General features: G+C 37.5%; 1 protein-coding gene and 1 non-coding gene across 3 annotated transcripts in view; one reads left to right on the top strand and one right to left on the bottom strand.

Moving 5' to 3' along the window:
- Positions 1-23,661, bottom strand: part of PRIM2 (DNA primase subunit 2) — a 355,938-nt gene that overhangs the window by 120,086 nt on the left and 212,191 nt on the right. For both annotated transcript variants that reach the window (XM_043591715.1, XM_043591716.1), the window contains one exon: positions 22,977-23,162. In XM_043591715.1, the coding sequence (XP_043447650.1) occupies positions 22,977-23,162 (186 nt within the window). The remainder of the gene's footprint in view (positions 1-22,976; positions 23,163-23,661) is intronic.
- On the top strand, positions 5,389-5,495 carry LOC122490757. The gene has a single exon (XR_006299264.1). It is a non-coding gene; the product is annotated as a U6 spliceosomal RNA (small nuclear RNA).

Here is a 23,661-nt window from a genome sequence, read left to right as displayed (position 1 = left end):
TATTTTTATTTCAATGACTCTCAAATCCACATATCCATTTTTCTTCTCAAAGAACAAGGCCTTTCACAATACAAGTACTGAATAAATAATCACAGAATGAAATCAAGAACAAACAAGCCAACGAGTCAACCAATAAGAATTTCTACTTGGACATCATTTCAAATTTACACCTAAAACGAAACTCATGATCAATTTCTCATCCACTCCAATTCCAGACAATTCAGCTCCATGCCATCACCTATGTTAAATTTAATTCTTTCCTCATGTTTCTCTATAAACTGTTCCTCAAAATGTTTCTTAAATCCACTTTTTCCACTTTGTTCTTATCATTATCACAATAAGACCTAATCTGGTCAACTATCCCATTTCTACTCTCTACCCACTTTAATTAACTGTGTACACTTTCTCCATATTAATCTTCTGAAAAAAATAATTCCCCTCCCTATTTAAAATTCACTAACGACTGGGGTGCCTGGGTGGCTCAGTCTGTTAAGCATCCAACTTCAGCTTAGGTCATGATCTCAGGGTTCATGAGTTCGAGTCCCAAGTCAGGCTCCGTGCTGATAGCTCAGAGCCTAGAGCCTGCTATGGATTCTGTGTCTCCCTTTCTCTCTGCCCCTCCCTCACTCATGCTCTATCTCGCAAAAATAAATAAATATTAAAATTTTTTTTTATTCACTAACGACTTTCTCTTGACTAAAACCAAAGTTCATTTAAAGCAACTTATTGCTTTAAATGATAAGTGCATTCTAGCACTTATCTCTTTCTCCTCTTTTTCTCTCTCTTCACACCCTACTCTTTTCCTAAATTAAACCAGAATAGTATTTTGAAAACATTTTTAAGTAGCAAAATCCTCCACTTAAGTGAAATCTTACACAGAATTCTAACACATAAAAGTAGAGGAAGATACAAATATATGTTAAAGGTGGGGGGCAGGGCACAAATCAGAGAACTCAGCCTCCTTATGAATTTTTGCCCCCTTTTGCTAATTAAAATCAAGAGCTCCCACGAACACAGCCTGAAATACATTCCATTAAGCTATATCCCTTGAAAATTTCCTAAAACAAATTATCTCTGCTGGAATTTGGTCCCTAATTCCCTTCTTTCCCTTTAAATTCCCTCTCCATGACACCTTTTAATAAGCCAGCACAAATTTTATTCTACCTGTAGAAACTTTACTGAGTACTCCATGTCAGTCTAACCTCTCTTTCCTATGAATGATTCACACTTACAATATGTAAGAATCTATACCAAACCTTGACTGAATCCTCAATCAATAAAGTACAGAGATGTAACTATACATCTACATACATATATGAAATTACCATCCACATTCATATGATTTTCCAAAGGTATGTATATAATAGAACCAAATATGAACTCAGTCTGCCTCTATATCTGTACTTTCCAACATTTTTCATGTCACTAAGCACACAAAAAATGATATTTGTAAAGCACTCTACAGTAATGGCAGAAACTGCTCACAGTTGAAGGCAATTAGCTTTGAGTAACCCAGGTCTAGCCCAGCTTCATCAAGGGTTCAAGGGATCAACAGTGGAGTATACTGGAAATTCACTAGCTGTACACCAGATAAGAAACTCTGCTGTACACATTCATTCATTTGGTATATACTAGGACCTGCCATATAACAGGGACTCAAATATATATACGTGTGTGGCTTACTGATAAAGGACAACATTGTTATGTTCAAACTGCCTACAGGAGAAAAATGAGAGCTGAAGATGTTCAATGTCTATATTTTTATAACCAATTTATATAATGCTAGTTCATAATCTTTAGTGTGCAACAATTTCTCCTGGAATTCTTGTTAAATCACAAATGGTGGGACCCACCCCAGAGTCTGATTCAGAGAGCGTGCATTTCTAACAAATTCCCAGATGATGAAAAAGCTGATGCTGCTGGGATAGGTCTTGGGAGAACCACTGGTCTTAAAAACAAAAACCTAAGCAATAAATATGACCCATACTTACACCACCACCCTCAGCCAACTATTTAATCCTTTGGTACTCAAATTTTGATGACATAAGTCTGTTTTAAGTCATGATGCAAGCTGGATTCTAGAACAAAAGATAAGGTTTTCAAACAGTGCTAAATGTTCCTTGACCCAATTATAACAACATGTAGTAGACCTTACGTACGCAATCATCAGGGACAGGAATTTCAGCAACATAAAATGTTCATGAGATACATATTGTGCTTAATATCCAATAGAGCCCGGTCAAAGCAATTCAGAACAACAATACTATAAGCAATCTGATTAAGAGGACACATTGCTTTGAATTTATTAGAAGAATTATCCAGTCCAATTTAATTCTTAAAGCTAGTGGCTGATACAATTTAATATTTAAGTTCCAAGTGAAAGAGTATTTTAGGGGTATGTTCTTTTCAGGCTTTAAATAGAGGTTTGATTAATTTTATCTCTTAAACACAGGGTGAGGCTTTTTCTCAGGTAGACTGGCATGTAAATTAAAATTACAAGAACAACTCGCATAAAACTATCCTGTAATTAATTAAATCTATTTTACTTCCATAAAGCATAGGTGTATTTACTTTACGAATTTAAGAAATTGTTTATGGAATAAGGCATTTAAAACTTCAAATACCTCTTATAGAATCATTCACAAATCCAAAGAATCCAATTTGGCAACCTAAATGCAATTAAAATTTTTTTTAATGTTTATTTAGTTTTTGAGAGACAGAGAGAGACAGAACCCGAGTGGGGAAGGGGCAGAGAGAGAGAGACACACAGAATATGAAGCAGGCTCCAGGCTCTGAGCTGTCAGCACAGAGCCCGATGCAGGGCTCAAACCCACGAACTATAAGATTATGACCTCAGCTGAAGTCGAATGCTTAACCAACTGAGCCATCCAAGCACCCCTCTAAATGCAATTTTAAAATGTCCTCACGCCCCAGTGACAAGGGTAACTGAAAAGGCTTTTGTTTTTCAAGTTCTGATCTAAGAGACTGACATAAGAAGAACCTACACTCACTTTTTCCATGGACACACAAATCCACAGCTCTTCATAAAACACTTCTTCTTAAAGAAGAATGGAGGGCTGACTAAACAGCTTCTGCACTACAAAGGAGAGAATGGCAAGAACAGAAAGAGAGGCAGATACAAGGTAACTAACAAAGGGAATCCCCAACTGGAATGCTGCGGTGGGGAGGGAAAGCACTGAGGGACCGGAAGCAGGTCACCTGCCCTGGAACACAAGAAAAAGAAAAAAAAAAGCCTAATTTAAAAGAACAATGAGCATATAAAAGAGCCATCCCTATAACACTGCCAAAGGGCAGGGGTGCTGCTGGAACTCTCTGTGGCTCTAAGGGACTGGTGAAGACCATGGTTTACACTTTCCCTCTACCTTGTGAGGGCAGAATGGGGCAGAGTCTGGTCCCCACAGACAGCTTGCTGCCTTATCCAGCACCATGTCCCTAGCCCACATCAGCCCCTGAAGGACCAGGGAAAAGAAAAGAAACCGTGGTTTCAAAGGGCAACTAGCATACAAAAAAGCCAGCTCTAGAACTTGGCCAAATGGTGGGAAAGAACTCTCTCCAGGTTAGAGTGGCTGGCAAGAGCCTTGGTTTATATTCCCCCTTCATCCAGATGATGTGAAAGGGGGCAGGGTCCGCGCATCCTAACTGACCTGCCACCTCAGTGAGCCCTGGTACCCTGGCCTACACCAGTCCTAGCCGTTCCACCAAGGTGGCCCCAGGGCAGTGCACACATGGACACCCCTAAACACTCCAGGTTCATGCCACATCAGATTCAGGCAGCCTGCTGGGACACATCCAGTGCAGAGCACTCTGGGGCCTCCCAGCCAACACCTGCCTCAGTTCCAGCCATGTGACAGGGCGCACCCTGTGCAGAACACCCAGGACACCCAACCCAGGGGCACCTGGCTGGCTCTGTCAGTGGAGCACATGACCTGTTCTCAGGGTTGTGGTCTTGAGCCCCATGCTGGGTATAGAGAACACTTAAAAAAAAAAATCTTAAAAAAAAAAAAAAACTTCTATTATTATTATTTTTTTAAAGGACACTCAACCCATCCTCTGCTCCAGCTACCCTGCAGGCCCTCCCTGCACTTAGCAGCCTGGGTTACTGTGACTTATACCCACTTCAGTTTCAGCTATCCTGCCAGGGTACCCTCAGTGTGGAGAAACCCAGAATCCCCGGGTTGCACCCACCCCAGTATTGGCTGTCCTGCCAGGGTACCCGTTGCATGGAGGGCCCAGGGACCACAGTGATCCATAACTACTTCAGCTTTAGCTATAATGGCAGGGTTTCCTCTGTGCAGAGCGCCCCAGGACTACCCCAGCCTGTGCCCACTTCAGCTGCAGCTGTCCTGCCAGGGCATCCTTTGCATAGAGAGCCTTAGGACAAACCCCAGCCTAGGCACACATGGGCTACACAAACAATGACCATACACAAAATCATTTCTTCAAGTTTAGAAGCAGCTGTCCCACCTAATTCATAGAAACAAACACAGAGAGTAAAGCAAATTGGAGGGACGAAGGAATATGCTTCCCCCAAAACACAAAACCTCAGAAAAATAAATGAAAAAGAATATTCCTGATAAATAGTTTAAAGTAATGATCATAATGATATTCACTGGAATGGAGAGGAGTATGGAATAACTCAGTAAGACCTTCAACAATAAGAGAGAAAATATAAGAAAGAACCAATCAGACTTGAAGAATACAATAACTGAAACAAAAAAATATACTAGAGGGAGGACAGAGTAGATTACTGGATGTAGAAGAATAGATCTGTTATCTGAAAGACAAGATAATGGAAAGTACCAAGGCTGAAAAGCAAAAAGAAAAAAGAGTTTTATAAAATGAGGATAGGTTAAGGGATATCTTGGACAAAATTAAGTGCTCATTCACATTATAGAGGGCCCCAATGGAGAAGACAGAGAAGGGACAGAAAACGTATATGAAAAAATAATAGCTGAAAACATCCCTAATCTATAAGAAAAAATAGACCTCCAGGTTCAAGAACCACAGAGAGTTTCAAACAAGTTGAACACATGGAGGCCCACGCCATGAAATATAATAATTAAAATATTAAAGGTTAAAGATAAAGAGAGAATTTTAAAAGCAGTGAGAGAAACAATAAGTTACATACAAGAGAAATCACATAAAGCAATCAGCTGATTTTTCAGCAGAAATTTTGCAGGCCAGAAAGGAATGGCATGATGTACTATTCAAAGTGCTAAAAGTAAAAAAACCTGTGATCAAGAATACTCTATCCAGCAAGATTATCATTTAGCAATGAAAAAGAAATAGTTAAAAAAAAAAAGTTTCCCAAATGAAAGTTAAAGGAGTTTATTACCACCAAACTGGCCTTAAAAGAAATGTTATAGAGTGCTCGCTTTGGCAACACATATACTACAATTGGAATGATACAGAGAAGATTAGCATGGCCCCTATGCAGGGATGACACGCAAATTTGTGAAGTGTTCCATATTTTTTTTAACAGAAGACCATGGGGGAGAGGAAGGGAAAAAAAAGAGAAGGAGGGAGGCAAACCTTAAGAGACTCTAAAAAACTGAGAATAAACTACGGTTGATAGGGGGTGGAAAGGAGGGGCAAGTGGGTGATGGGCACTGAGGAGGGCACCTGTTGGGATGAGCACCTGTTGTATGGAAACCAATTTGACAATAAATTTCATATTAAAAATATAATAAAATAAAATGTCCTAAATGTAAGGTTGCTCTAATAAAAAAAAAAAACAGAAAAGAAAGAAATGTTATAGAGACTACTTTAGAAGAGGCCATAATTAGACATATGAATAAATAGAAAATAGGTGAATAAAAAGATGTAAAATATGATTCTCTCTCTCTCTATATATATATATGGTAGAAAAGGGAGTTTGAAGATGGCGGCGTAGGAGGGCGCTGGGCTCACCGCGCGTCCTGCTGATCACTTAGATTCCACCTACACCTGCCTAAATAACCCAGAAAACCACCAGAAGACTAGCAGAACGGAGTCTCCGGAGCCAAGTGCAGACGAGAGGCCCACAGAAGAGGGTAGGAAGGGCGGAGAGGTGGTGCGCGCTCCACGGACTGGCGGGAGGGTGCGGAGGGGCAGCCCACCGGCCAAGCAGAGCCCCCGAGTCTGGCTTGCAAAAGCCGAGGGGCCTGATGGAGTGTGTTCCAACAGCAAGCAGGACTTGACATCTGGAAGGTTATAAGCTAACAGGTCTGCTCAGAGAACGAGAGGGCTGGAGGACAACGGGAGGGAGAGTTGTTAGGCCCGGATGACAGAGCTCAGCATGGCAGGGAACAAAGGCACTCGCCACCGCCATCTCCCTCACCCATCCCCCAGCCAAAATCCCAAAGGGAACCAGTTCCTGCCAGGGAACTTGCTTGCACCGCGCAAACACACGACGCTGTGCTTCTGTGGATCCATCCTTCCGACAGGTCTGCCTCCCTCCCAGTGCCACAGGGCCACTCCCGAAAAGGACCACTGAAGGCAAAGTGAGCTAAGTCTGCCCCAACCACCCCTGTGCACCTCGCCAATCGACCCCAGCTAATACGCCAGATCCCCAGCACCACAAGACTGGCAGTGTGCAAGTAGCCCAGATGGGCCACGCCACCCAATAGTGAATCCCGCCCCTAGGAGAGGGGAAGAGAAGGCACACACCAGTCTGACTGTGGCTCCAGCGGTGGGCTGGGGGCAGACATCAGGTCGGACTGAGGCCCCGCCCACCAACACAGGTTGTTCAAGACAGCACAGGGAAAGTGCCCCGCAGTTCCGCACCACTACAGGGACTATCCAAAATGACGAAAGGGAAGAATTCCCCTCAGAAAAACGTCCAGGAAATAACAACAGCTAACGAACTGATTTTAACAACATAACAGAAAGTGAATTTAGAATAATAGTCATAAAATTAATCTCTGGGCTTGAAAACAGTATAAAGGACAGCAGAGAATCCCTTGCTACAGAGATCAAGGGACTAAGGAACAGTCACGAGGAGCTGAAAAATACTATCAATGAGCTGCAAAAAAAAATAGAGACAACTATGGCTCGGATTGAAGAGGCAGAGGAGAGAATAGGTAAACTAGAAGATAAAATTATGGAAAAAGAAGAAGCTGAGTAAAAGAGAGGTAAAAATATATCCAGGAGTATGAGGGGAAAATTAGAGAACTAAGTGATGCACTAAAGAGAAATAATCTAAGCATAATTGGGATTCCAGAAGAGGAAGAGAGAGGGAAAGGTGCTGAAGGTGTACTTGAAGAAATAATAGCGGAGAACTTCCCGGATCTGGGGAAGGAAAAAGGCACTGAAATCCAAGAGGCACTGAGAACTCCCTTCAGACGTAACTTGAATCAATCTTCTGCACGACATATAGTGAAACTGGAAAAAAACAAGGATAAAGAGAAAATTCTGAAAGCAGCTAGAGATAAATGTGCTCTAACATATAAAGGGAGACCTATAAGACTCGTGACCGATCTCTCTACTGAAACTTGGCAGGCCAGAAAGGAATGGCAGGAGACCTTCATGTGATGAACAGAAAAAATATGCAGCCAAGAATCCTTTATCCAGCAAGTCTCTCATTTAGAATAGAAGGAGAGATAAAGGTCTTCCCAAACAAACAAAAACTGAAGGAATTTGTCACCACTAAACCAGGTCTACAAGAGATCCTAAGGGGGATCCTGTGAGACAAAGTCCCAGAGACATCACTACAAGCATGAAACCTACGGACATCACAATGACTCTAAACCCGTATCTTTCTATAATAACACTGAATGTAAATGGATTAAATGCACCAACCAAAAGACATAGGGTATCAGAATGGATAAAAAAACAAGACCCATCTATTTGCTGTCTACAAGAGACTCATTTTAGACCTGAGGACACCTTCAGATGGAGAGTGAGGGGATGGAGAACTATTTATCATGCCACTGGAAGCCAAAAGAAAGCTGGAGTAGCCATACTTATATCAGACAAACTAGACTTTAAATTAAAGGCTGTAAAAAGAGATGAAGAAGGGCATTATATAATAATCACAGGGTCTATCCATCAGGAAGAGTTAACAATTATAAATGTCTACGCGCTGAATACAGGAGCCCCCAAATATATAAAACAATTACTCACACACATAAGCAACCTTATTGATAAGAATGAGGTAACTGCAGGGGACTTTAACACTCCACTTACAACAATGGATAGATCATCCAGACACACGATCAATAAAGAAACAAGGGCCCTGAATGAGACATTGGATCAGATGGACTTGACAGATCTATTTAGAACTCTGCATCCCAAAGCAACAGAATATACTTTCTTCTTGAGTGCACATGGAACATTCCCCAAGATAGATCACATACTGGGTCACAAAACAGCCCTTCATAAGTATACAAGAATTGAAATCATACCATGCATACTTTCAGACCACAATGCTATGAAGCTTGAAATCAACCACAGGAAAAAGTCTGGAAAACCTCCAAAAGCATGGAGGTTAAAGAACACCTTACTAAAGAATGAGTGGGTCTACCAGGCAATTAGAGAAGAAATTAAAAAATATATGGAAACAAACGAAAATGAAAATACAACAATCCAAACGCTTTGGGATACAGCGAAGGCAGTCCTGAGAGGAAAATACATTGCAATCCAGGCTATCTCAAGAAACAAGAAAAATCCCAAATACAAAATCTAACAGCACGCCTAAAGAAAAATAGAAGCAGAACAGCAAAGACAGCCCAAATCCAGCGGAAGAAGAGAAATAATAAAGATCAGGCAGAAATAAACAATATAGAATCTAAAAAAACTGTAGAGCAGATCAACGAAACCAAGAGTTGGTTTTTTTAAAAAAAATAAACAAAATTGACAAACCTCTAGCCAGGCTTCTCAAAGAGAAAAGGGAGATGACCCAAATAGATAAAATCATGAATGAAAATGGAATTATTACAACCAATCCCTCAGAGATACAAGCAATTATCAGGGAATACTATGAAAAATTATATGCCAACAACAAACTGGACAACCTGGAAGAAATGGACAAATTCCTAAACACCCACACGCTTGCAAAACTCAATCAGGAGGAAATAGAAAGCTTGAACAGACCCATAACCAGGAAGAAATTGAATCAGTCATCAAAAATCTCCCAACAAATAAGAGTCCAGGACCAGATGGCTTCCCAGGGGAATTCTACCAGACGTTTAAAGCAGAGATATACCTATCCTTCTCAAGCTATTCCAAAAAATAGAAAGGGAAGGAAAACTTCCAGACTCATTCTATGAAGCCAGTATTACTTTGATTCCTAAACCAGACAGAGACACAGTAAAAAAAGAGAACTACAGGCCAATATCCCTGATGAATATGGATGCAAAAATTCTCAATAAGATACTAGCAAATCGAATTCAACGGCATATAAAAAGAATTATTCACCATGACCAAGGGGGATTCATTCCTGGGATGCAGGGCTGGTTCAACATTCACAAGACAATCAACGTGATACATCACATTAACAAAAAAAGAGAGAAGAACCATATGATCCTGTCAATTGATGCAGAAAAGGCCTTTGACAAAATTCAGCACCCTTTCTTAATAAAACCCCTCGAGAAAGTCGGGATAGAAGGAACATACTTAAACATCATAAAATCCATTTATGAAAAGCCCACAGCTAACATCATCCTCAACGGGGAAAAACTGAGAGCTTTCCCCCTGAGATCAGGAACACGACAGGGATGTCCACTCTCACCACTGTTGTTTAACATAGTGTTGGAAGTGCTAGCATCAGCAATCAGACAACAAAAGGAAATCAAAGGCATCAAAATTGGCAAAGATGAAGTCAAGCTTTCACTTTTTGAAGATGACATATTATACATGGAGAACCCGATAGACTCCACCAAAAGTCTGCTAAAACTGACACATGAATTCAGCAAAGTTGCAGGATACAAAATCAATGTACAGAAATCAGTTGCATTCTTATACACTAATAATGAAGCAACAGAAAGACAAATAAAGAAACGGATCCCATTCACAATTGCACCAAGAAGCATAAAATACCTAGGACTAAATCTAACCAAAGATGTAAAAGATCTGTATGCTGAAAACTATAGAAAGCTTATGAAGGTAATTGAAGAAGATATAAAGAAATGGAAATACATTCCGTGCTCACCGATTGGAAGAATAAATATTGTCAAAATGTCAATACTACCCAAAGCTATCTACACATTCAATGCAATCCCAATCAAAATTGCACCAGCATTCTTCTTGAAACTAGAACAAGCAATCCTAAAATTGATATGGAACCACAAAAGGCCCCGATTAGCCAAAGTAATTCTGAAGAAGAAGACCAAAGCAAGAGGCATCACAATGCCAGACTTTAGCCTCTACTGCAAAGCTGTAATCATCAAGACAGCATGGTACTGGCACCAAAACAGACACATAGACCAATGGAATAGAATAGAAACCCCAGAACCAGACCCACAAACGTACGGCCAACTAATCTTTGACAAAGCAGGAAAGAATATCCAATGGAGAAAAGACAGTCTCTTTAACAAATGGTGCTGGGAGAACTGGACAGCAACATGCAGAAGAATGAAACTGGACCACTTTCTCATGCCATTCACAAAAATAAACTCTAAATGGATAAAGGACCTGAATGTGAGACAGGAAACCAAGGGAATTAAAAGCAAAAATGAACTACTGGGACCTTATGAAGATAAAAAGCTTCTGCACAGCAAAGGAGACAACCAACAAAACTAAAAGGCAACCAATGAAATGGGAAAAGATATTTGCAAACGACATATTGGACAAAGGGCTAGTATCCAAAATCTATAAAGAGCTCACCAAACTCCACACCCGAAAAACAAATAATCCAGTGAAGAAATGGGCAGAAAACATGAATAGACACTTCTCTAAAGAAGACATCCGGATGGTCAACAGGCACATGAAAAGATGCTCAACGTTGCTCCTCATCAGGGAAATACAAATCAAAACCACACTCAGATATCACCTCACGCCAGTCAGAGTGGCCAAAATGAACAAATCAGGAGACTATAGATGCTGGCGAGGATGTGGAGAAACGGGAACCCTCTTGCACTGTTGATGGGAATGCAAACTGGTGCAGCCACTCTGGAAAACAGTGTGGAGGTTCCTCAAAAAGTTAAAAATAGACCTACCCTATGACCCAGCAATAGCTCTGCTAGGAATTTACCCAAGGGATAAAGAAGTACTGATGCATAGGGGCACTTGTACCCCAATGTTTATAGGAGCACTCCTAACAATAGCCAAATTATGGAAAGAGCCTAAATGTCCATCCACTGATGAATGGATAAAAAAAATTGTGGTCTATATACACAATGGAGTACTACGTGGCAATGAGAAAGAATGAAATATGGCCCTTTGTAGCAACGTGGATGGAACTGGAGAGTGTGATGCTAAGTGAAATAAGCCATGCAGAGAAAGACAGATACCATATGGTTTCACTCTTATGTGGATCCTGAGAAACTTAACAGAAACCCATGGGGGAGGGGAAGGAAAAAAAAAAGAGGTTAGAGTGGAATAGAGCCAAAGCATAAGAGACTTAAAAACTGAGAACAAAGTGAGGGTTGATGAGGGGTGGGAGGGAGGGGAGGGTGGGTGATGGGTATTGAGAAGGGCACCTTGTGGGATGAGCACTGGGTGTTGTATGAAAACCAATTTACAATAAACTTCATTAAAAAAAAAAAAAGAAAAGGGAGTTAAAAAAAATTTTTTTTGAATGTGTTCAAACTTAAGTGACCATCAACTTAATATAGACGGCTATATACTTAGGATGTTATACAGAACTTCATGGTAACCACAAAACCAAAACCTACAATAGATACACAAAAAATAAAGAGAAAGCCATGGGGCGCCCGGGTGGCTCAGTCAGGTAAGCATCTGACTTCGGCTCTGGTCATGATCTCATGGTTCATGAGACTGAGTCCAGCACTGGGATCTCTGCTGTCAGTGTAGAGTCTGCATAAGATGCTCCATCTCCAGCTCTCTGTCCCTCCCCCACTTGTGTGCTTTCTCCCTCTCACAATAATAAATAAACATTAATAAATAAAGAGAAAGCCAAATGTAGCTTGTGGTCAGCAACCACAATGAAAGGGAACAAGAGATGAAAAAAGGAAAGAGAAGAACTACAGAAACAACTAGAAAAAAATGAACAAAATGACTATAAATACACACCTATCAATAATTACTTTAAATGTAAATGGACTGAACACTCCAATCAAAAGATACAGGTGGCGGGATTAAAAAACAAAACAAAAAACCCCACAAGACCCATCTATAATGTACCTACAAGAGATTCACTTCAGAGCTAAAGACACATACAGACTGAAAGCGATGGGATTGAGAGAGACAGTTCATGAAAATGAAAGAGAAAATAAAACCAGGGTAGCATTACTTACATCAGACAAAATAGGTATTAAAACAAAGACTGTAACAGGATATAAGCAGGGGCATTACATAATGATAAAGGGATCAATCCAACAAGAGGACATAACAGTTGTACATATCTATGCACTCAACATTAGGCACCTAAATATACAAAACAAATATTAACAGAAATAAAGGGAGTAATTGACAGTAATGCAATAATAGTAAGGAACTTTAAAACCTCATTTATATCACTGTGTAAATCTTTCAGGCAGAAAATCAATATGGAAATAGTGTCTTTGAATGACATATTAGACCAGATGGATATAACATATACAGATCCAAAAACAACAGAATACACATTCTTTTCAAGGGCACATGGAACATTCTCCAGGATATGTTAGGCCACATAACAAATCTCAATAAATCTAAGACTGAAAGCATAACATGCATCTTTTCCAACCACAACCACAACATGACAATGGAAATCACAAGAAAAAAACTGGAAGAAACACAAATACATGGAACTAAACATGACACTAAATAACCAAGGGGTTAACAAAGAAATGAAAGTAGAAATAAAAAAATACATGGAGACAGATGAACGTAAAATCACAATGGTCCAAAATCTTTGGGATGCAGCTAAAGCAGTTCTAAGAAGAAAATATGTAACTATACAAGCCTACCTCAAGAAATAAGAAAAAGCTCAAACAATCTAAGCTTACACCTAAAGGATCTAAAAAAAGAACAAAGTCTAAGGTAGAAAGAAGGAAATCATAAAGATATGAGCACAAATTAAAGACACAGAGACTTAAAAAAAGGAAAAAAAAACATACAAAAGATCAATGAAACCAAGAACTGATTCTTTGAAAAGAAATACAAAATTAATAAACCTTGATCTAGTCTTACCAAAAAAGGGAAAGAGAGAGAGAGAGAGAAAGGACCCAAATAATCAGAAACAAAAGAGGAGAAATAATAACCAACTAACCAACAGCACAGAAATACAAAGGATTGTAAGAGACTACTATAAAAAATTATATGCCAAGAAACTGGACAACCTAGAAGAAGTAGAAAAATTCCTACAAACATACATTCTTCCAAAAGTGAATCCGGAGGAAATAAAAAATATAAACAGACGAATTACTAGTAATTAAACTTAATCAATACTCAAAAAACTACAAAAAAAATAAATAAGTAAAAGTCCAGGACTAGATGGATTCACAGATGAATTCTATCAAACATTTAAATTAGAGTTAATACCTAGTCTCAAACTAATCCAAAAAAATAGAAGAGGAAGGAAAGCTTTCAAATGCAGTCTAGGAGGCCAGGATTACCCTGATACCAAAACCAAACACACCATTAGAAAAAAAATAAACCTACAGGCTAATATCTCTGACAAACACAGATGCAAATATCCTCAAAATATTACCAAGCTGCACTTAATAATACATTAGAGTAATCATTCACCATGATCAAGTGGGATTTATTGCAGTGATGCAAAAATGTCTCAACATTTACAAATCAATGTTGATACATTTTATTAATGAAGAATAAAAATGCTATGACCAACTCAATAAATGCAGAAAATGCATTCGACTAAATTCAATATCCAATCATGATAAAAACTTTCTCAACAAAATAAGTTTAGAGGGGGTACCGCAACATAATAAAGGCTATATGTGAAAAACCCACAGCTAACATCATACTCAATGGTGAAAAAAAGCTTTTCCTCTAGGATCAGAAACAAGACAAGGATGTCTACCCTCATCACTCTTATTCAGCAAAGTACTGGAAGTTGTACCCACAGAAAACAGACAAGAAAAAAGAAATAAAAGGCATCCATATATGTAAGGAAGAAATTAAACTATCACTATTGGCAGATGACATGATACTAGACATAGAAAACCCTAAACACACCACCAAAGAACCACTGGAGGTAATATATGAATTCAGTAGGGGCACCCGTGTGGTCCAGTCGGTTGAGTGGAACAAATTTTCCTAATATTTGTATGGAACCACAAAAGACCCTGCACCACCAAAGTAATCTTTAGAAAAACAACAAAGCTAGAGGTATCACAATCCCAGATTTTAAGACATACTACAAAGCTGTAGTAATCAAAACAATATGGTCCTGGCACAAAAACAGATACATAGATGAGTGGAACAGAATAGAGCCCAGAAATACACCCACACTTATATGATCAATTAATCTATGACAAAGGAGGTAAGAATATACAATGGGGAAAAGATAGTCTCTGTAATAAATGGTGTGGGGAAAACTGGAGATCTACGTGCAAAAGAATGAAACTGGATCACTTTCTTACACCGTGCACAAAAATAAATTCATAAAGGAGTAAAGACCTTAAATGTGAAACCTGAAACCATAAAAATCCTAGAAGAGAACACAAGCAGGAATTTGACATTGGCCTTGGCAACATCTTTCTAGAAGATCTCCTAAGGCAAGGGAAACAAAAGCAAAAATAAACTACTGGGACTACATTAAAATAAAAAGCTTTGCACAGCAAACAAAAGAACAAAAAGTCAACCCATTGAACCTATTGCAAATGATGTATCCAACAAGGGGTTAATATCCAAAATATAGAAAGAACTTCTACAACCCCACATCCCCAAAACAAGTAATTCGATTAAAAATAGGGCAGAGAACCTTATCAACATTTTTCCAAAGATGACATACTGATGGCCAACAGACACATGGGAAGATGTTCAACATCACTAATCATCAGAAAGATACAAATCAAAAACAATGAGATATCACCTCACACCTGTAAGAATGGCTAGTATCCAAATGATGACAAATAACAAATGTTAACAAAAATGTGAAGAAAAATAATCCCTCGTGCACTGCTGGTGGAAATGTAAACTGGTACAGCCAGTGTGGAAAAGAGTATGGAGTTTCCTAAAAAAATCAAAAACAGAATTACCCTATGACCCAGTTACTTCACTTCTGGGTATTTATCCAAAGAAATGCCAACAATAATTTTTTTTAATGTATATATCCCTATGTTTATTGCAATATTATTTACAATAGCCAAGATACGGAAGCCGCCCAAGTGTCCATCGATAGATGAACAGATAAAGTGGGGTGTGTGTGTGTGCGCGCGCGCGCACATACATTATAGAAAATTACTCAGCCATAATAAAGGATGAGATCCTGCCATTTGTAACAGCATGGATGGACGTAGAGGTTACTATGCTAAGTGAAATAAAACAGAGACAAATACCACATGATTTAACTTATGTGTGTAATCTAAAATCAAAACAAATAAACAAACAAATGAAAAGCAGACTCAGACCTATAAATAGAGAAAACAATTTGCTGCTTGCCAGAAGAGAGGGGAGTTGGAATGAGCAAAATGAGTGAATGGGAGTGGGAGACACAGGTTTCCAGTTATGGAAGAAATACATCATGGGAACAAAAGGTAGAGCACAAGGAATATAGCCAGTAATATCATAACAGATTATAACTATACTTGTGGTGAGCATGGCATAAGCTTAAGTTTGCTGAATTGCTATGTTGTATACCTGAAATTAAGGTAACATCACGTGTCAACTATACTCAAAAAAAAGGCTTTATTTTTAAATTTTTAATATATCATAAATATTCATACTCAATACAATTAAGTCCAAGAATAAAAACCCTACCTTATGACACTAATATTTTGGGAGTCAGGTATGCCCTAAAATAATTACTCTGCAAGATCATTCATAACACCAGAATATTCCTCTTGGAAATGGTTGATATTTTAATACAAAAATTCCTTATCCTGTAGTACAATATGCACCCAAATAAAAATGGTATTCAAATATACTGACAAGGTAAAATCCAAAAAGAAGCCTGAAAACAGCAATTTAAAAATGACAACATCCCCAAATCTCAACAATTCCCAAATTAGCTGGCCAGAGAAAAAAGCCCTCAGTGAATAAATAGTAAATAATGAAATAATTATCAAATAATAAAAACAAATAATAGAAGCATGAACAATGCTTTGACTACCTTTCCCTCATTTCCTGTTCAGTGTACATTATTTTCCTTCCCTACCTCTGTATTCATCCATGTCATTCACTTCTTTCAAATCCTAACTCAAGACTGATGTTCAAGAAACACTAACACGATCCACTTTAATAACTTCCTCTAGCAATACTTTCCTTTCACTAATCATGTTTTGTAATTGCTTTCTTGTTACTTCTATCTTTCAACTCACCTTATTACCAAGCAAATGGAAATCCTAAAGCAAAAACATTTTTAAAAAATTAATGTTGGCCCATAATCAGAAATCCTTATTTAAAGAAGCCAAATTCATTTGAACCAAGTGGAAATGCAGGTAGAAATTTCGTTCAAACTATTTCTCTTTGTCAGTAAACCTTCATAACATCCCAGATTCATTATGCAATTTTAGTAAATATTCAAGCTTATGGAATTATGTATATCTAACTAAACTACAGTTATCAACTGACTATACAAAGATGACCTAACCCCAGTCAGAAATTACCTATCTAGCAATACCACCTCTTACTGGCCTACTAGTCCATCCATCTTTAGTAATTATGTTAAAATAAAAGCCTGTATCTACAGACTTCACCTCTAGCCACAATTCTACTTTTACAGTTCAGATTTCTACCACCTAGAGCAGAGGCTACACTCTCTTACCTAACATTTCTCTTGAAACACAATCCACTCAACATGGAATTCCCTTGCAACTTGACCTGGCAAATACGACATCTCCACTGCATGACACATTCAGTTACTATTCTCCTTCCTGTCAGCCCCTTCCTATGTTTTACTACAGAATCCTATGACCATCTCAACCATGGCAATTATCATGCTGAGTTTGTATATTTGCACTTATGTTTTTTCCAGGAGGCTATAAAGTCCTCATAAACAAGGGCTATGTCTTTTTTTGCAGTATTTCCAGAACACTTACCCATGATGAAATAAAATCTGTTGAGTAATCAATGCAAAGTAAATGGATTAAGTATGTATGTGTATACACACACACACACATATGCATATTTCTTTGTACTTTTAATGAGAATCAGAATTTGACTACTATATTTTGTATATAACTGTAACTGAAACTATATTTCTGGACATTAAATAATAGTGATGATAACTGGTTACCACTTCCTTTGTAGTTATATATTCTTCCAACCTATAATTTTGATTTAGAAAAATACATGTAAGACAACAAATTTGGTTAGCTACTAAAATAACTGTTAATATTTCATAACTTGTTAGAAATATACCGCTACCTAAAAAAGAAACAAAAAAAGTATTTTCTCATACACAAAGCCACTTTTTAAAACTTAGGCAGAATCTACCATGTATTCACAGTGCAGTGATAACAGCACTGTGGCTCAACAGCTAACATCTAACATCTAACAGCTTCCAGGTCTTGTGCTAAGCCCTTGAGACCAAAAGTGGAAAAGTCATAGTCCCTCTATTCAAGTAGCTCAAAACCTAGTCATAAGACATACATGCAAACAAAGATATTACAATTTGTTAACAGTTCTAAAGATGGTATGTGCAAAGTTCAATGAAGACAGATCAATACTGATATTCTATATAGCAGGAGAAAAATGAAAACTGCAATTACTAAATAAATAAGTATAGGACAATAAACTAAAAGCCCTATCCTCTGCTATGATAACTTTAAAAGTTCTTAACCTTTTTTATACCATGGACCACTTTTGGCAACCCCATGATGAGAAATCTCTTCTAGTTTATAAAATAAATAGCTTATATAGCAAATTTCAGGTTCTATTAAAATTCTTGGTTTAATTCAGCTTCAAGTTCACTATAAATGGAATAAAAGCACATTAACAAACAATTGTGTAAGTACTGTGTCCTGAGTTATATGAAGGAATTTGGGGAAAACATGCAATTTTCTAGTTTTCCACGGATTTATTTGTATGGAGACTTACTCTTCAGTTCATTCAATAAACATTTATTGAGTGCCTATTATAAGTCAGGCACTGTTCTAGGTGCTTGGACATGCAACAGTGAATAAGACTGACAAGATACCTGCTTTTATATAGTTTTTCTTCTAACTGTAGGATATAGATAATAAATTAAGAAACAATAAATATAAAGTAGTGATAAGTGCCCAAAACTAAAGAGTATAATCTGGTAGCAAGTAACTGGTAGCTATATAAGGTGGTACCTCTACATTACTAACACCATCTACTGGAGAGTGTATGCTAGTCTGAAAAAATTTTTAAAGAAACAGGAAATAACCAATCCAAACTAACAACTCTGTAAACATTTTATAAACAGATGGCTACGTTTTGCATACATAGAAGCACTGACTTAATACACTGAATTCCCAATAAAAAATAACAGTGAGCATCAGAACCTTAACTTGCTTCCACAACTGCATCAGTACTATTTAAAAATGTTTATAAGATAAAACAAGAAACTGTAGACTGTAATACAAAAGCTGCTAAACCTTAATAAAAGATATCTCGGGATTTGCTACTTTAGTATTTATACTCTAGATGACAGTTACAAAAACTAATACATGCAGCTTTAGGTTATTTTACAGTCAGCAAATTCCCCTCCAACATGAACTATAACTTTAGATTGAAAAGTATTCAAAGTATTAAACAACAACTAAATATATGTCTGCAACAAACACAAGCAAGGGAAGATGAGAGAAAGAAACAGATACGAATTGGGCAGTCAATTCACTAAGAGAACTTCATTTTTAGAAAGGAATTAGGGAGAAGCAATATTTAGAACTAGGCAGTGCAATGAGGGAAGGAAGCAGTGGTAACAGCACTGTGGCTCAAAAGTGCTGGAGGTACAAATGACTTCTCTGTTGCCTCAGGAGCAATGGCTAAGTCCCCATAATTTTTGCTCAGATGTCCAAAGCAATGTATCTCAAATAATGTACAATGAGGACATATGCATAAAGAGAAAGAAATCAGATATGTGGTATTTTGGGAAGCAATAGTATAGAAGAATTTCAGTTGAAACTGACTCTATCACCACAACATACAACAGAAGGAATGAATGTTCCAAATCATTCCTAGCTTTAACACCAAGGTCCTTTAATTGGAGCACTAAAAAAAAAAAAAAAAAAAAAAAAAAAAAAAGCCTAATATACTTCATTCAAAATCATTCTCTGTAAACAGTATTTTAAGCCATCAATTTTCTATACTTCTTAAAAGGAATATTTTTAATTTTATGTGACAATAAATAGGTAATCAAACTGAAGAGAATATTTTACTAAACTCAGGGATACTAAATGACATTCCGTTGCAAAAATATGTGAGAAGATATAATTGAGAAAAGCATGAACATTTATTTACAGGTACAGACTAACAACAGAACACTAGACAGACACAGTAAATTATAAGTGTAACTTAAAATCTTCAGTCAAAATAATTTATTTTCTGTAATCAATAATAAGCAAATGAAAATACAGACTGCAATATATTATCTAGAAAGGTAAAAATTATTTGATTGTCTTTTACAATAATTTTTGAAGAAACTACTTTTACACTGCAAAATAAAAGTCGCATTTAAAATTGTTTTTCAAAAACACTGATTTCAAATAATTAAATACTGACGACATGGATACATAGACCATCCCAGACACACATAAAAGAAGGTGGTCAGTGAACAGGTGCACAAGACAAAGGCCTAGCACTTGCAGCAAGTTTCCCTTTCTCTCCCCTTCTTCTTTCCCCTCTCAGTTTACAGCACAAACCAAGCTAAAATGCTAGCTCAACTTCTCTCTCTTTTCAAAATCAAGGCTCATAAACACTTATCTACTATGACAGTTAATTTTATGTATCAATTTAACTGGGCCACAGGGTGCCCAGACATTTGGTCAGACATTATCCTGGATGTGTCTGTGAGGGTGTTTCTGGATTAGATTAACCTTTGAACTGGTACACTGAGTAAAGCAGACTGCCCTCCCCAGTGTCAGTGGGTCTCCTCCAATCCTCTGAAGTCCTGAATAAAACAAAAAAGCTGACCGACCCTCCAGTGAGTAAGACAGAATTTCCTCCTGCCTGACTGCTTTGAGCTAGGACATGGGTTTTTACTGCCTTCAGACTCAAACTAAAACACTGGCTCTGCCTGGGTCTCAAACCTGCCAGTCTTCCGACTGGAACTATACTATCAGCTCTCCTGGGTCTCCAGGATGCCAACTGCAGATCTTGGGACTTGTCAGGATCCAAAATCGCCTAAGCCATTCAATATAATAAGTATCTTTTCTCCTTCCCTCCCTCCCTCTGTTTCTCTTTTGATTCTGTTTCTCTGGAGAACCCTAATACCCTTGCCCACTTAATACATCAAATTCCTAATAAAAAGATCAAAAAATATTTTAAAGTAATAATATATAATGATGCCAGTGACAGAGCAAGATTCTCATAAAGCCTGATGAGAATCTAATTTAAAACCTTTTAAATAGTCATTTTGTGTAACATGCATCAAAACTTTAAAGCTGTGTATAGTTTTTTTTACCAGATAAATTTATTCCCTGGTGAATATATACAGAATTCCCTGGTGAATATATACAGAGGACATAATCAGAGCTATAATCAAAGATTTATGTGCTGAGGATATTGGTTGCAATAACATTTATGACAGAGTCAAAAAGACACAACGAAATGCCCAGTAATAGGGGAATGATTAAACAAATTCTAACACGTTCAAAGGATGAACTGTCATGCAACTCATCCAAATGATATTTTCAAAAATCATTCAACAACCTGTGGTAATTACGTTAAAAAAATGTCAACTTTTAAAACACAATATTCTAGCTAGTTATCTACACCCTAGAGAGAAAGGCTAAAGGTGATAATAGTTATTTCTGAATGGAGAAACGGCAGGTAAATTTTTCTGTATTTTTCACATTTCCTATAATCAAAACATGTTACCTTTAAAATAAAAAAATATATAATAAAGGTCTAAGAAACATTATCCAAAACTGTGTTTAAAGAAAACTATTAAATGATAAGTTTAAGATTCTTTGAAAAATTTACAATAAAGCCAGTTTTAAACTTTTTTTTTTTCAACGTTTATTTATTTTTGGGACAGAGAGAGACAGAGCATGAACGGGGGAGGGGCAGAGAGAGAGGCAGACACAGAATCGGAAACAGGCTCCAGGCTCTGAGCCATCAGCCCAGAGCCTGACGCGGGGCTCGAACTCACGGACCGCGAGATCGTGACCTGGTTGAAGTCGGACGCTTAACCGACTGCTCCACCCAGGCGCCCCTAAAGCCAGTTTTAAAAACAAATCTGTAATATTATAAAATGATCTGAACTTTTTAAAAAAGATAAAGCTAGAGATGTGTTATAAGCTGAGGTGTATCTTCCTAAGATTCATGTGTCGAAGTCTTAACTCCCAATGTGACTATATTTGGAGATATGGCATTTAAAAAGATAATTATGAGACACCGGCAAACTAAAAAAGCAGACTCTTAACTATGTAGAACAAACTGATGGTTACCATAGGGGAGGTGGGTAGGGGAATGGGTTAAACAGGTGATGGGGATTAAGGAGTGCACTTGTGATGAGCACCAGGTACTGTATGGAAGTGCTAAATCACTATATTGCATACCAGAAATTAATATCACACTGTATGTTAGCTGGAATTTAAATAAAAACTTAAAAAAATAAAAATAAGAAGTTAATTAAAGTTAAATAAGGTCATAATGGTGGGACTCTACCCCAATATGATTGATGTCCTTATGAGAGGAGGAATAAACATCAGAGAAGTGAACCGAGAGAGAGAAAGGGTCACTGGAGGACAGAGCAATAAGGGAGCTATCTGGAAGCCAAGGAAAGAGGCTTCAGGAGAAACCAAATCTGCCAACACCTTGATCTTAGACTTCCAGCTTCCAGAACTGTGAAAAAATAATTTTTTGTTGTTTAAGGCACCCAGGCTGTGGGATTTTATTATGGCAGCTCTAGCCAACTAACAGAAGACTTAATAAAGTGTCATTATGAAATTTACTTGGTAAATATTCTTTGTTCTATATAATTTATCTTTTCTAAGAAAAAGCAAACCAACAAATAAGCATTAAAGAACTTAATTCATGGCACACAAGGGACAAAAAACTGTATTTCCAAAATAAAATGTTATTAGCTAGTACTACTGAAGAGAAATAAGGAATAGGAGTGGGGATCTGAGTACTATGAATAGATTGAAAAGCAGTCCTCAGGTTTCTAGTGATTAATGTCTAACTAAAAATGCTCAATGAAAGATTCTGCAGAAAAAAATTTAAAAACATCTAAAATTGTTTTTGTTCTCAGTATCTCCTAGTTCAGTCTTATAATGGCTATTGGCAGTATACCTTCAAAGACAATGACTCTTAAGCATGACTTTACCACTTACAACGCTGTTTCAATTCATCCTTTGAATTAAACTTTCCCAATCTTTTGTTTAGAATCTATTAGATTAATATGGGAGTTTTTTACCAAAATGAAATTGTAGACACATTTATCTTTTAGAATGTTCAACTATATTTCAGAGGTATATTTAAAAAATAGACCAACAGACCTTAAGTTTTCAAACCAAATTAAAATTTCAGCTACTGTTGTAAGTGTTCAGAATTACCTTGTCTGGATCCATCTTTCCTCTGATAAATTCCTGCTTCCAGAATTGCAATGCCTGTTCCAGTGTTAAACCAATGCCCTTCAGGAAGAGGCCATACTGCATTCGGCCCCCATGACGAAGATGGTGATTTTCCCGCAAAGCTTTATGTAACTGTCGCATGCAAGGTGGGAAGGATTTGGTAGAAAGCTACGAGAAAAAGAGTTTTTTGTTATGTGGAAGGTTTACCAGGTTCCTCACAATAGCTGTTGCAAACTCAATCTAATTTGCAAACTGTAAATTTAGTCTAATTAGAATAAAGACAAAAACTATAAGAAAGCATTTTTAATGCAGTTACAGATGAACTGTTTCTTAACATTTTTATACTGATTGATTACATGTTGAGATGATAAAATTTTGGATATACTGGATTGAAAAAAATATATTATTAAAATTTATTTCACTTATTTATTTTTCATTTTTAATTAAATTTTTCTTTTGAGGTAATTATAGATTCACACGCAGTTGCAAGAAAATAATACGGAGGCACCTGGGTAGCTCAGTCAGTTACCCATCTGACTCCTGGTTTCAGCTCGGGTCATGATCTCAGGGTTCATAGGTTTGAGCCCCTTATCAGGCTCTGTGCTGACAGTGAGGAGCCTGATTGGGATTCTCTCTCTCTTCCTCTGTCTCTGCCTCTTCTGCGCTC

The sequence above is a fragment of the Prionailurus bengalensis genome, chromosome B2, assembly GCF_016509475.1.
Source record: "Prionailurus bengalensis isolate Pbe53 chromosome B2, Fcat_Pben_1.1_paternal_pri, whole genome shotgun sequence".
In the NCBI taxonomy this organism is placed as follows: domain Eukaryota; kingdom Metazoa; phylum Chordata; class Mammalia; order Carnivora; family Felidae; genus Prionailurus; species Prionailurus bengalensis.
The sequence above is the reverse complement of the archived record's forward strand: the minus strand, read 5'-3'. Positions and strand labels throughout refer to the sequence as shown.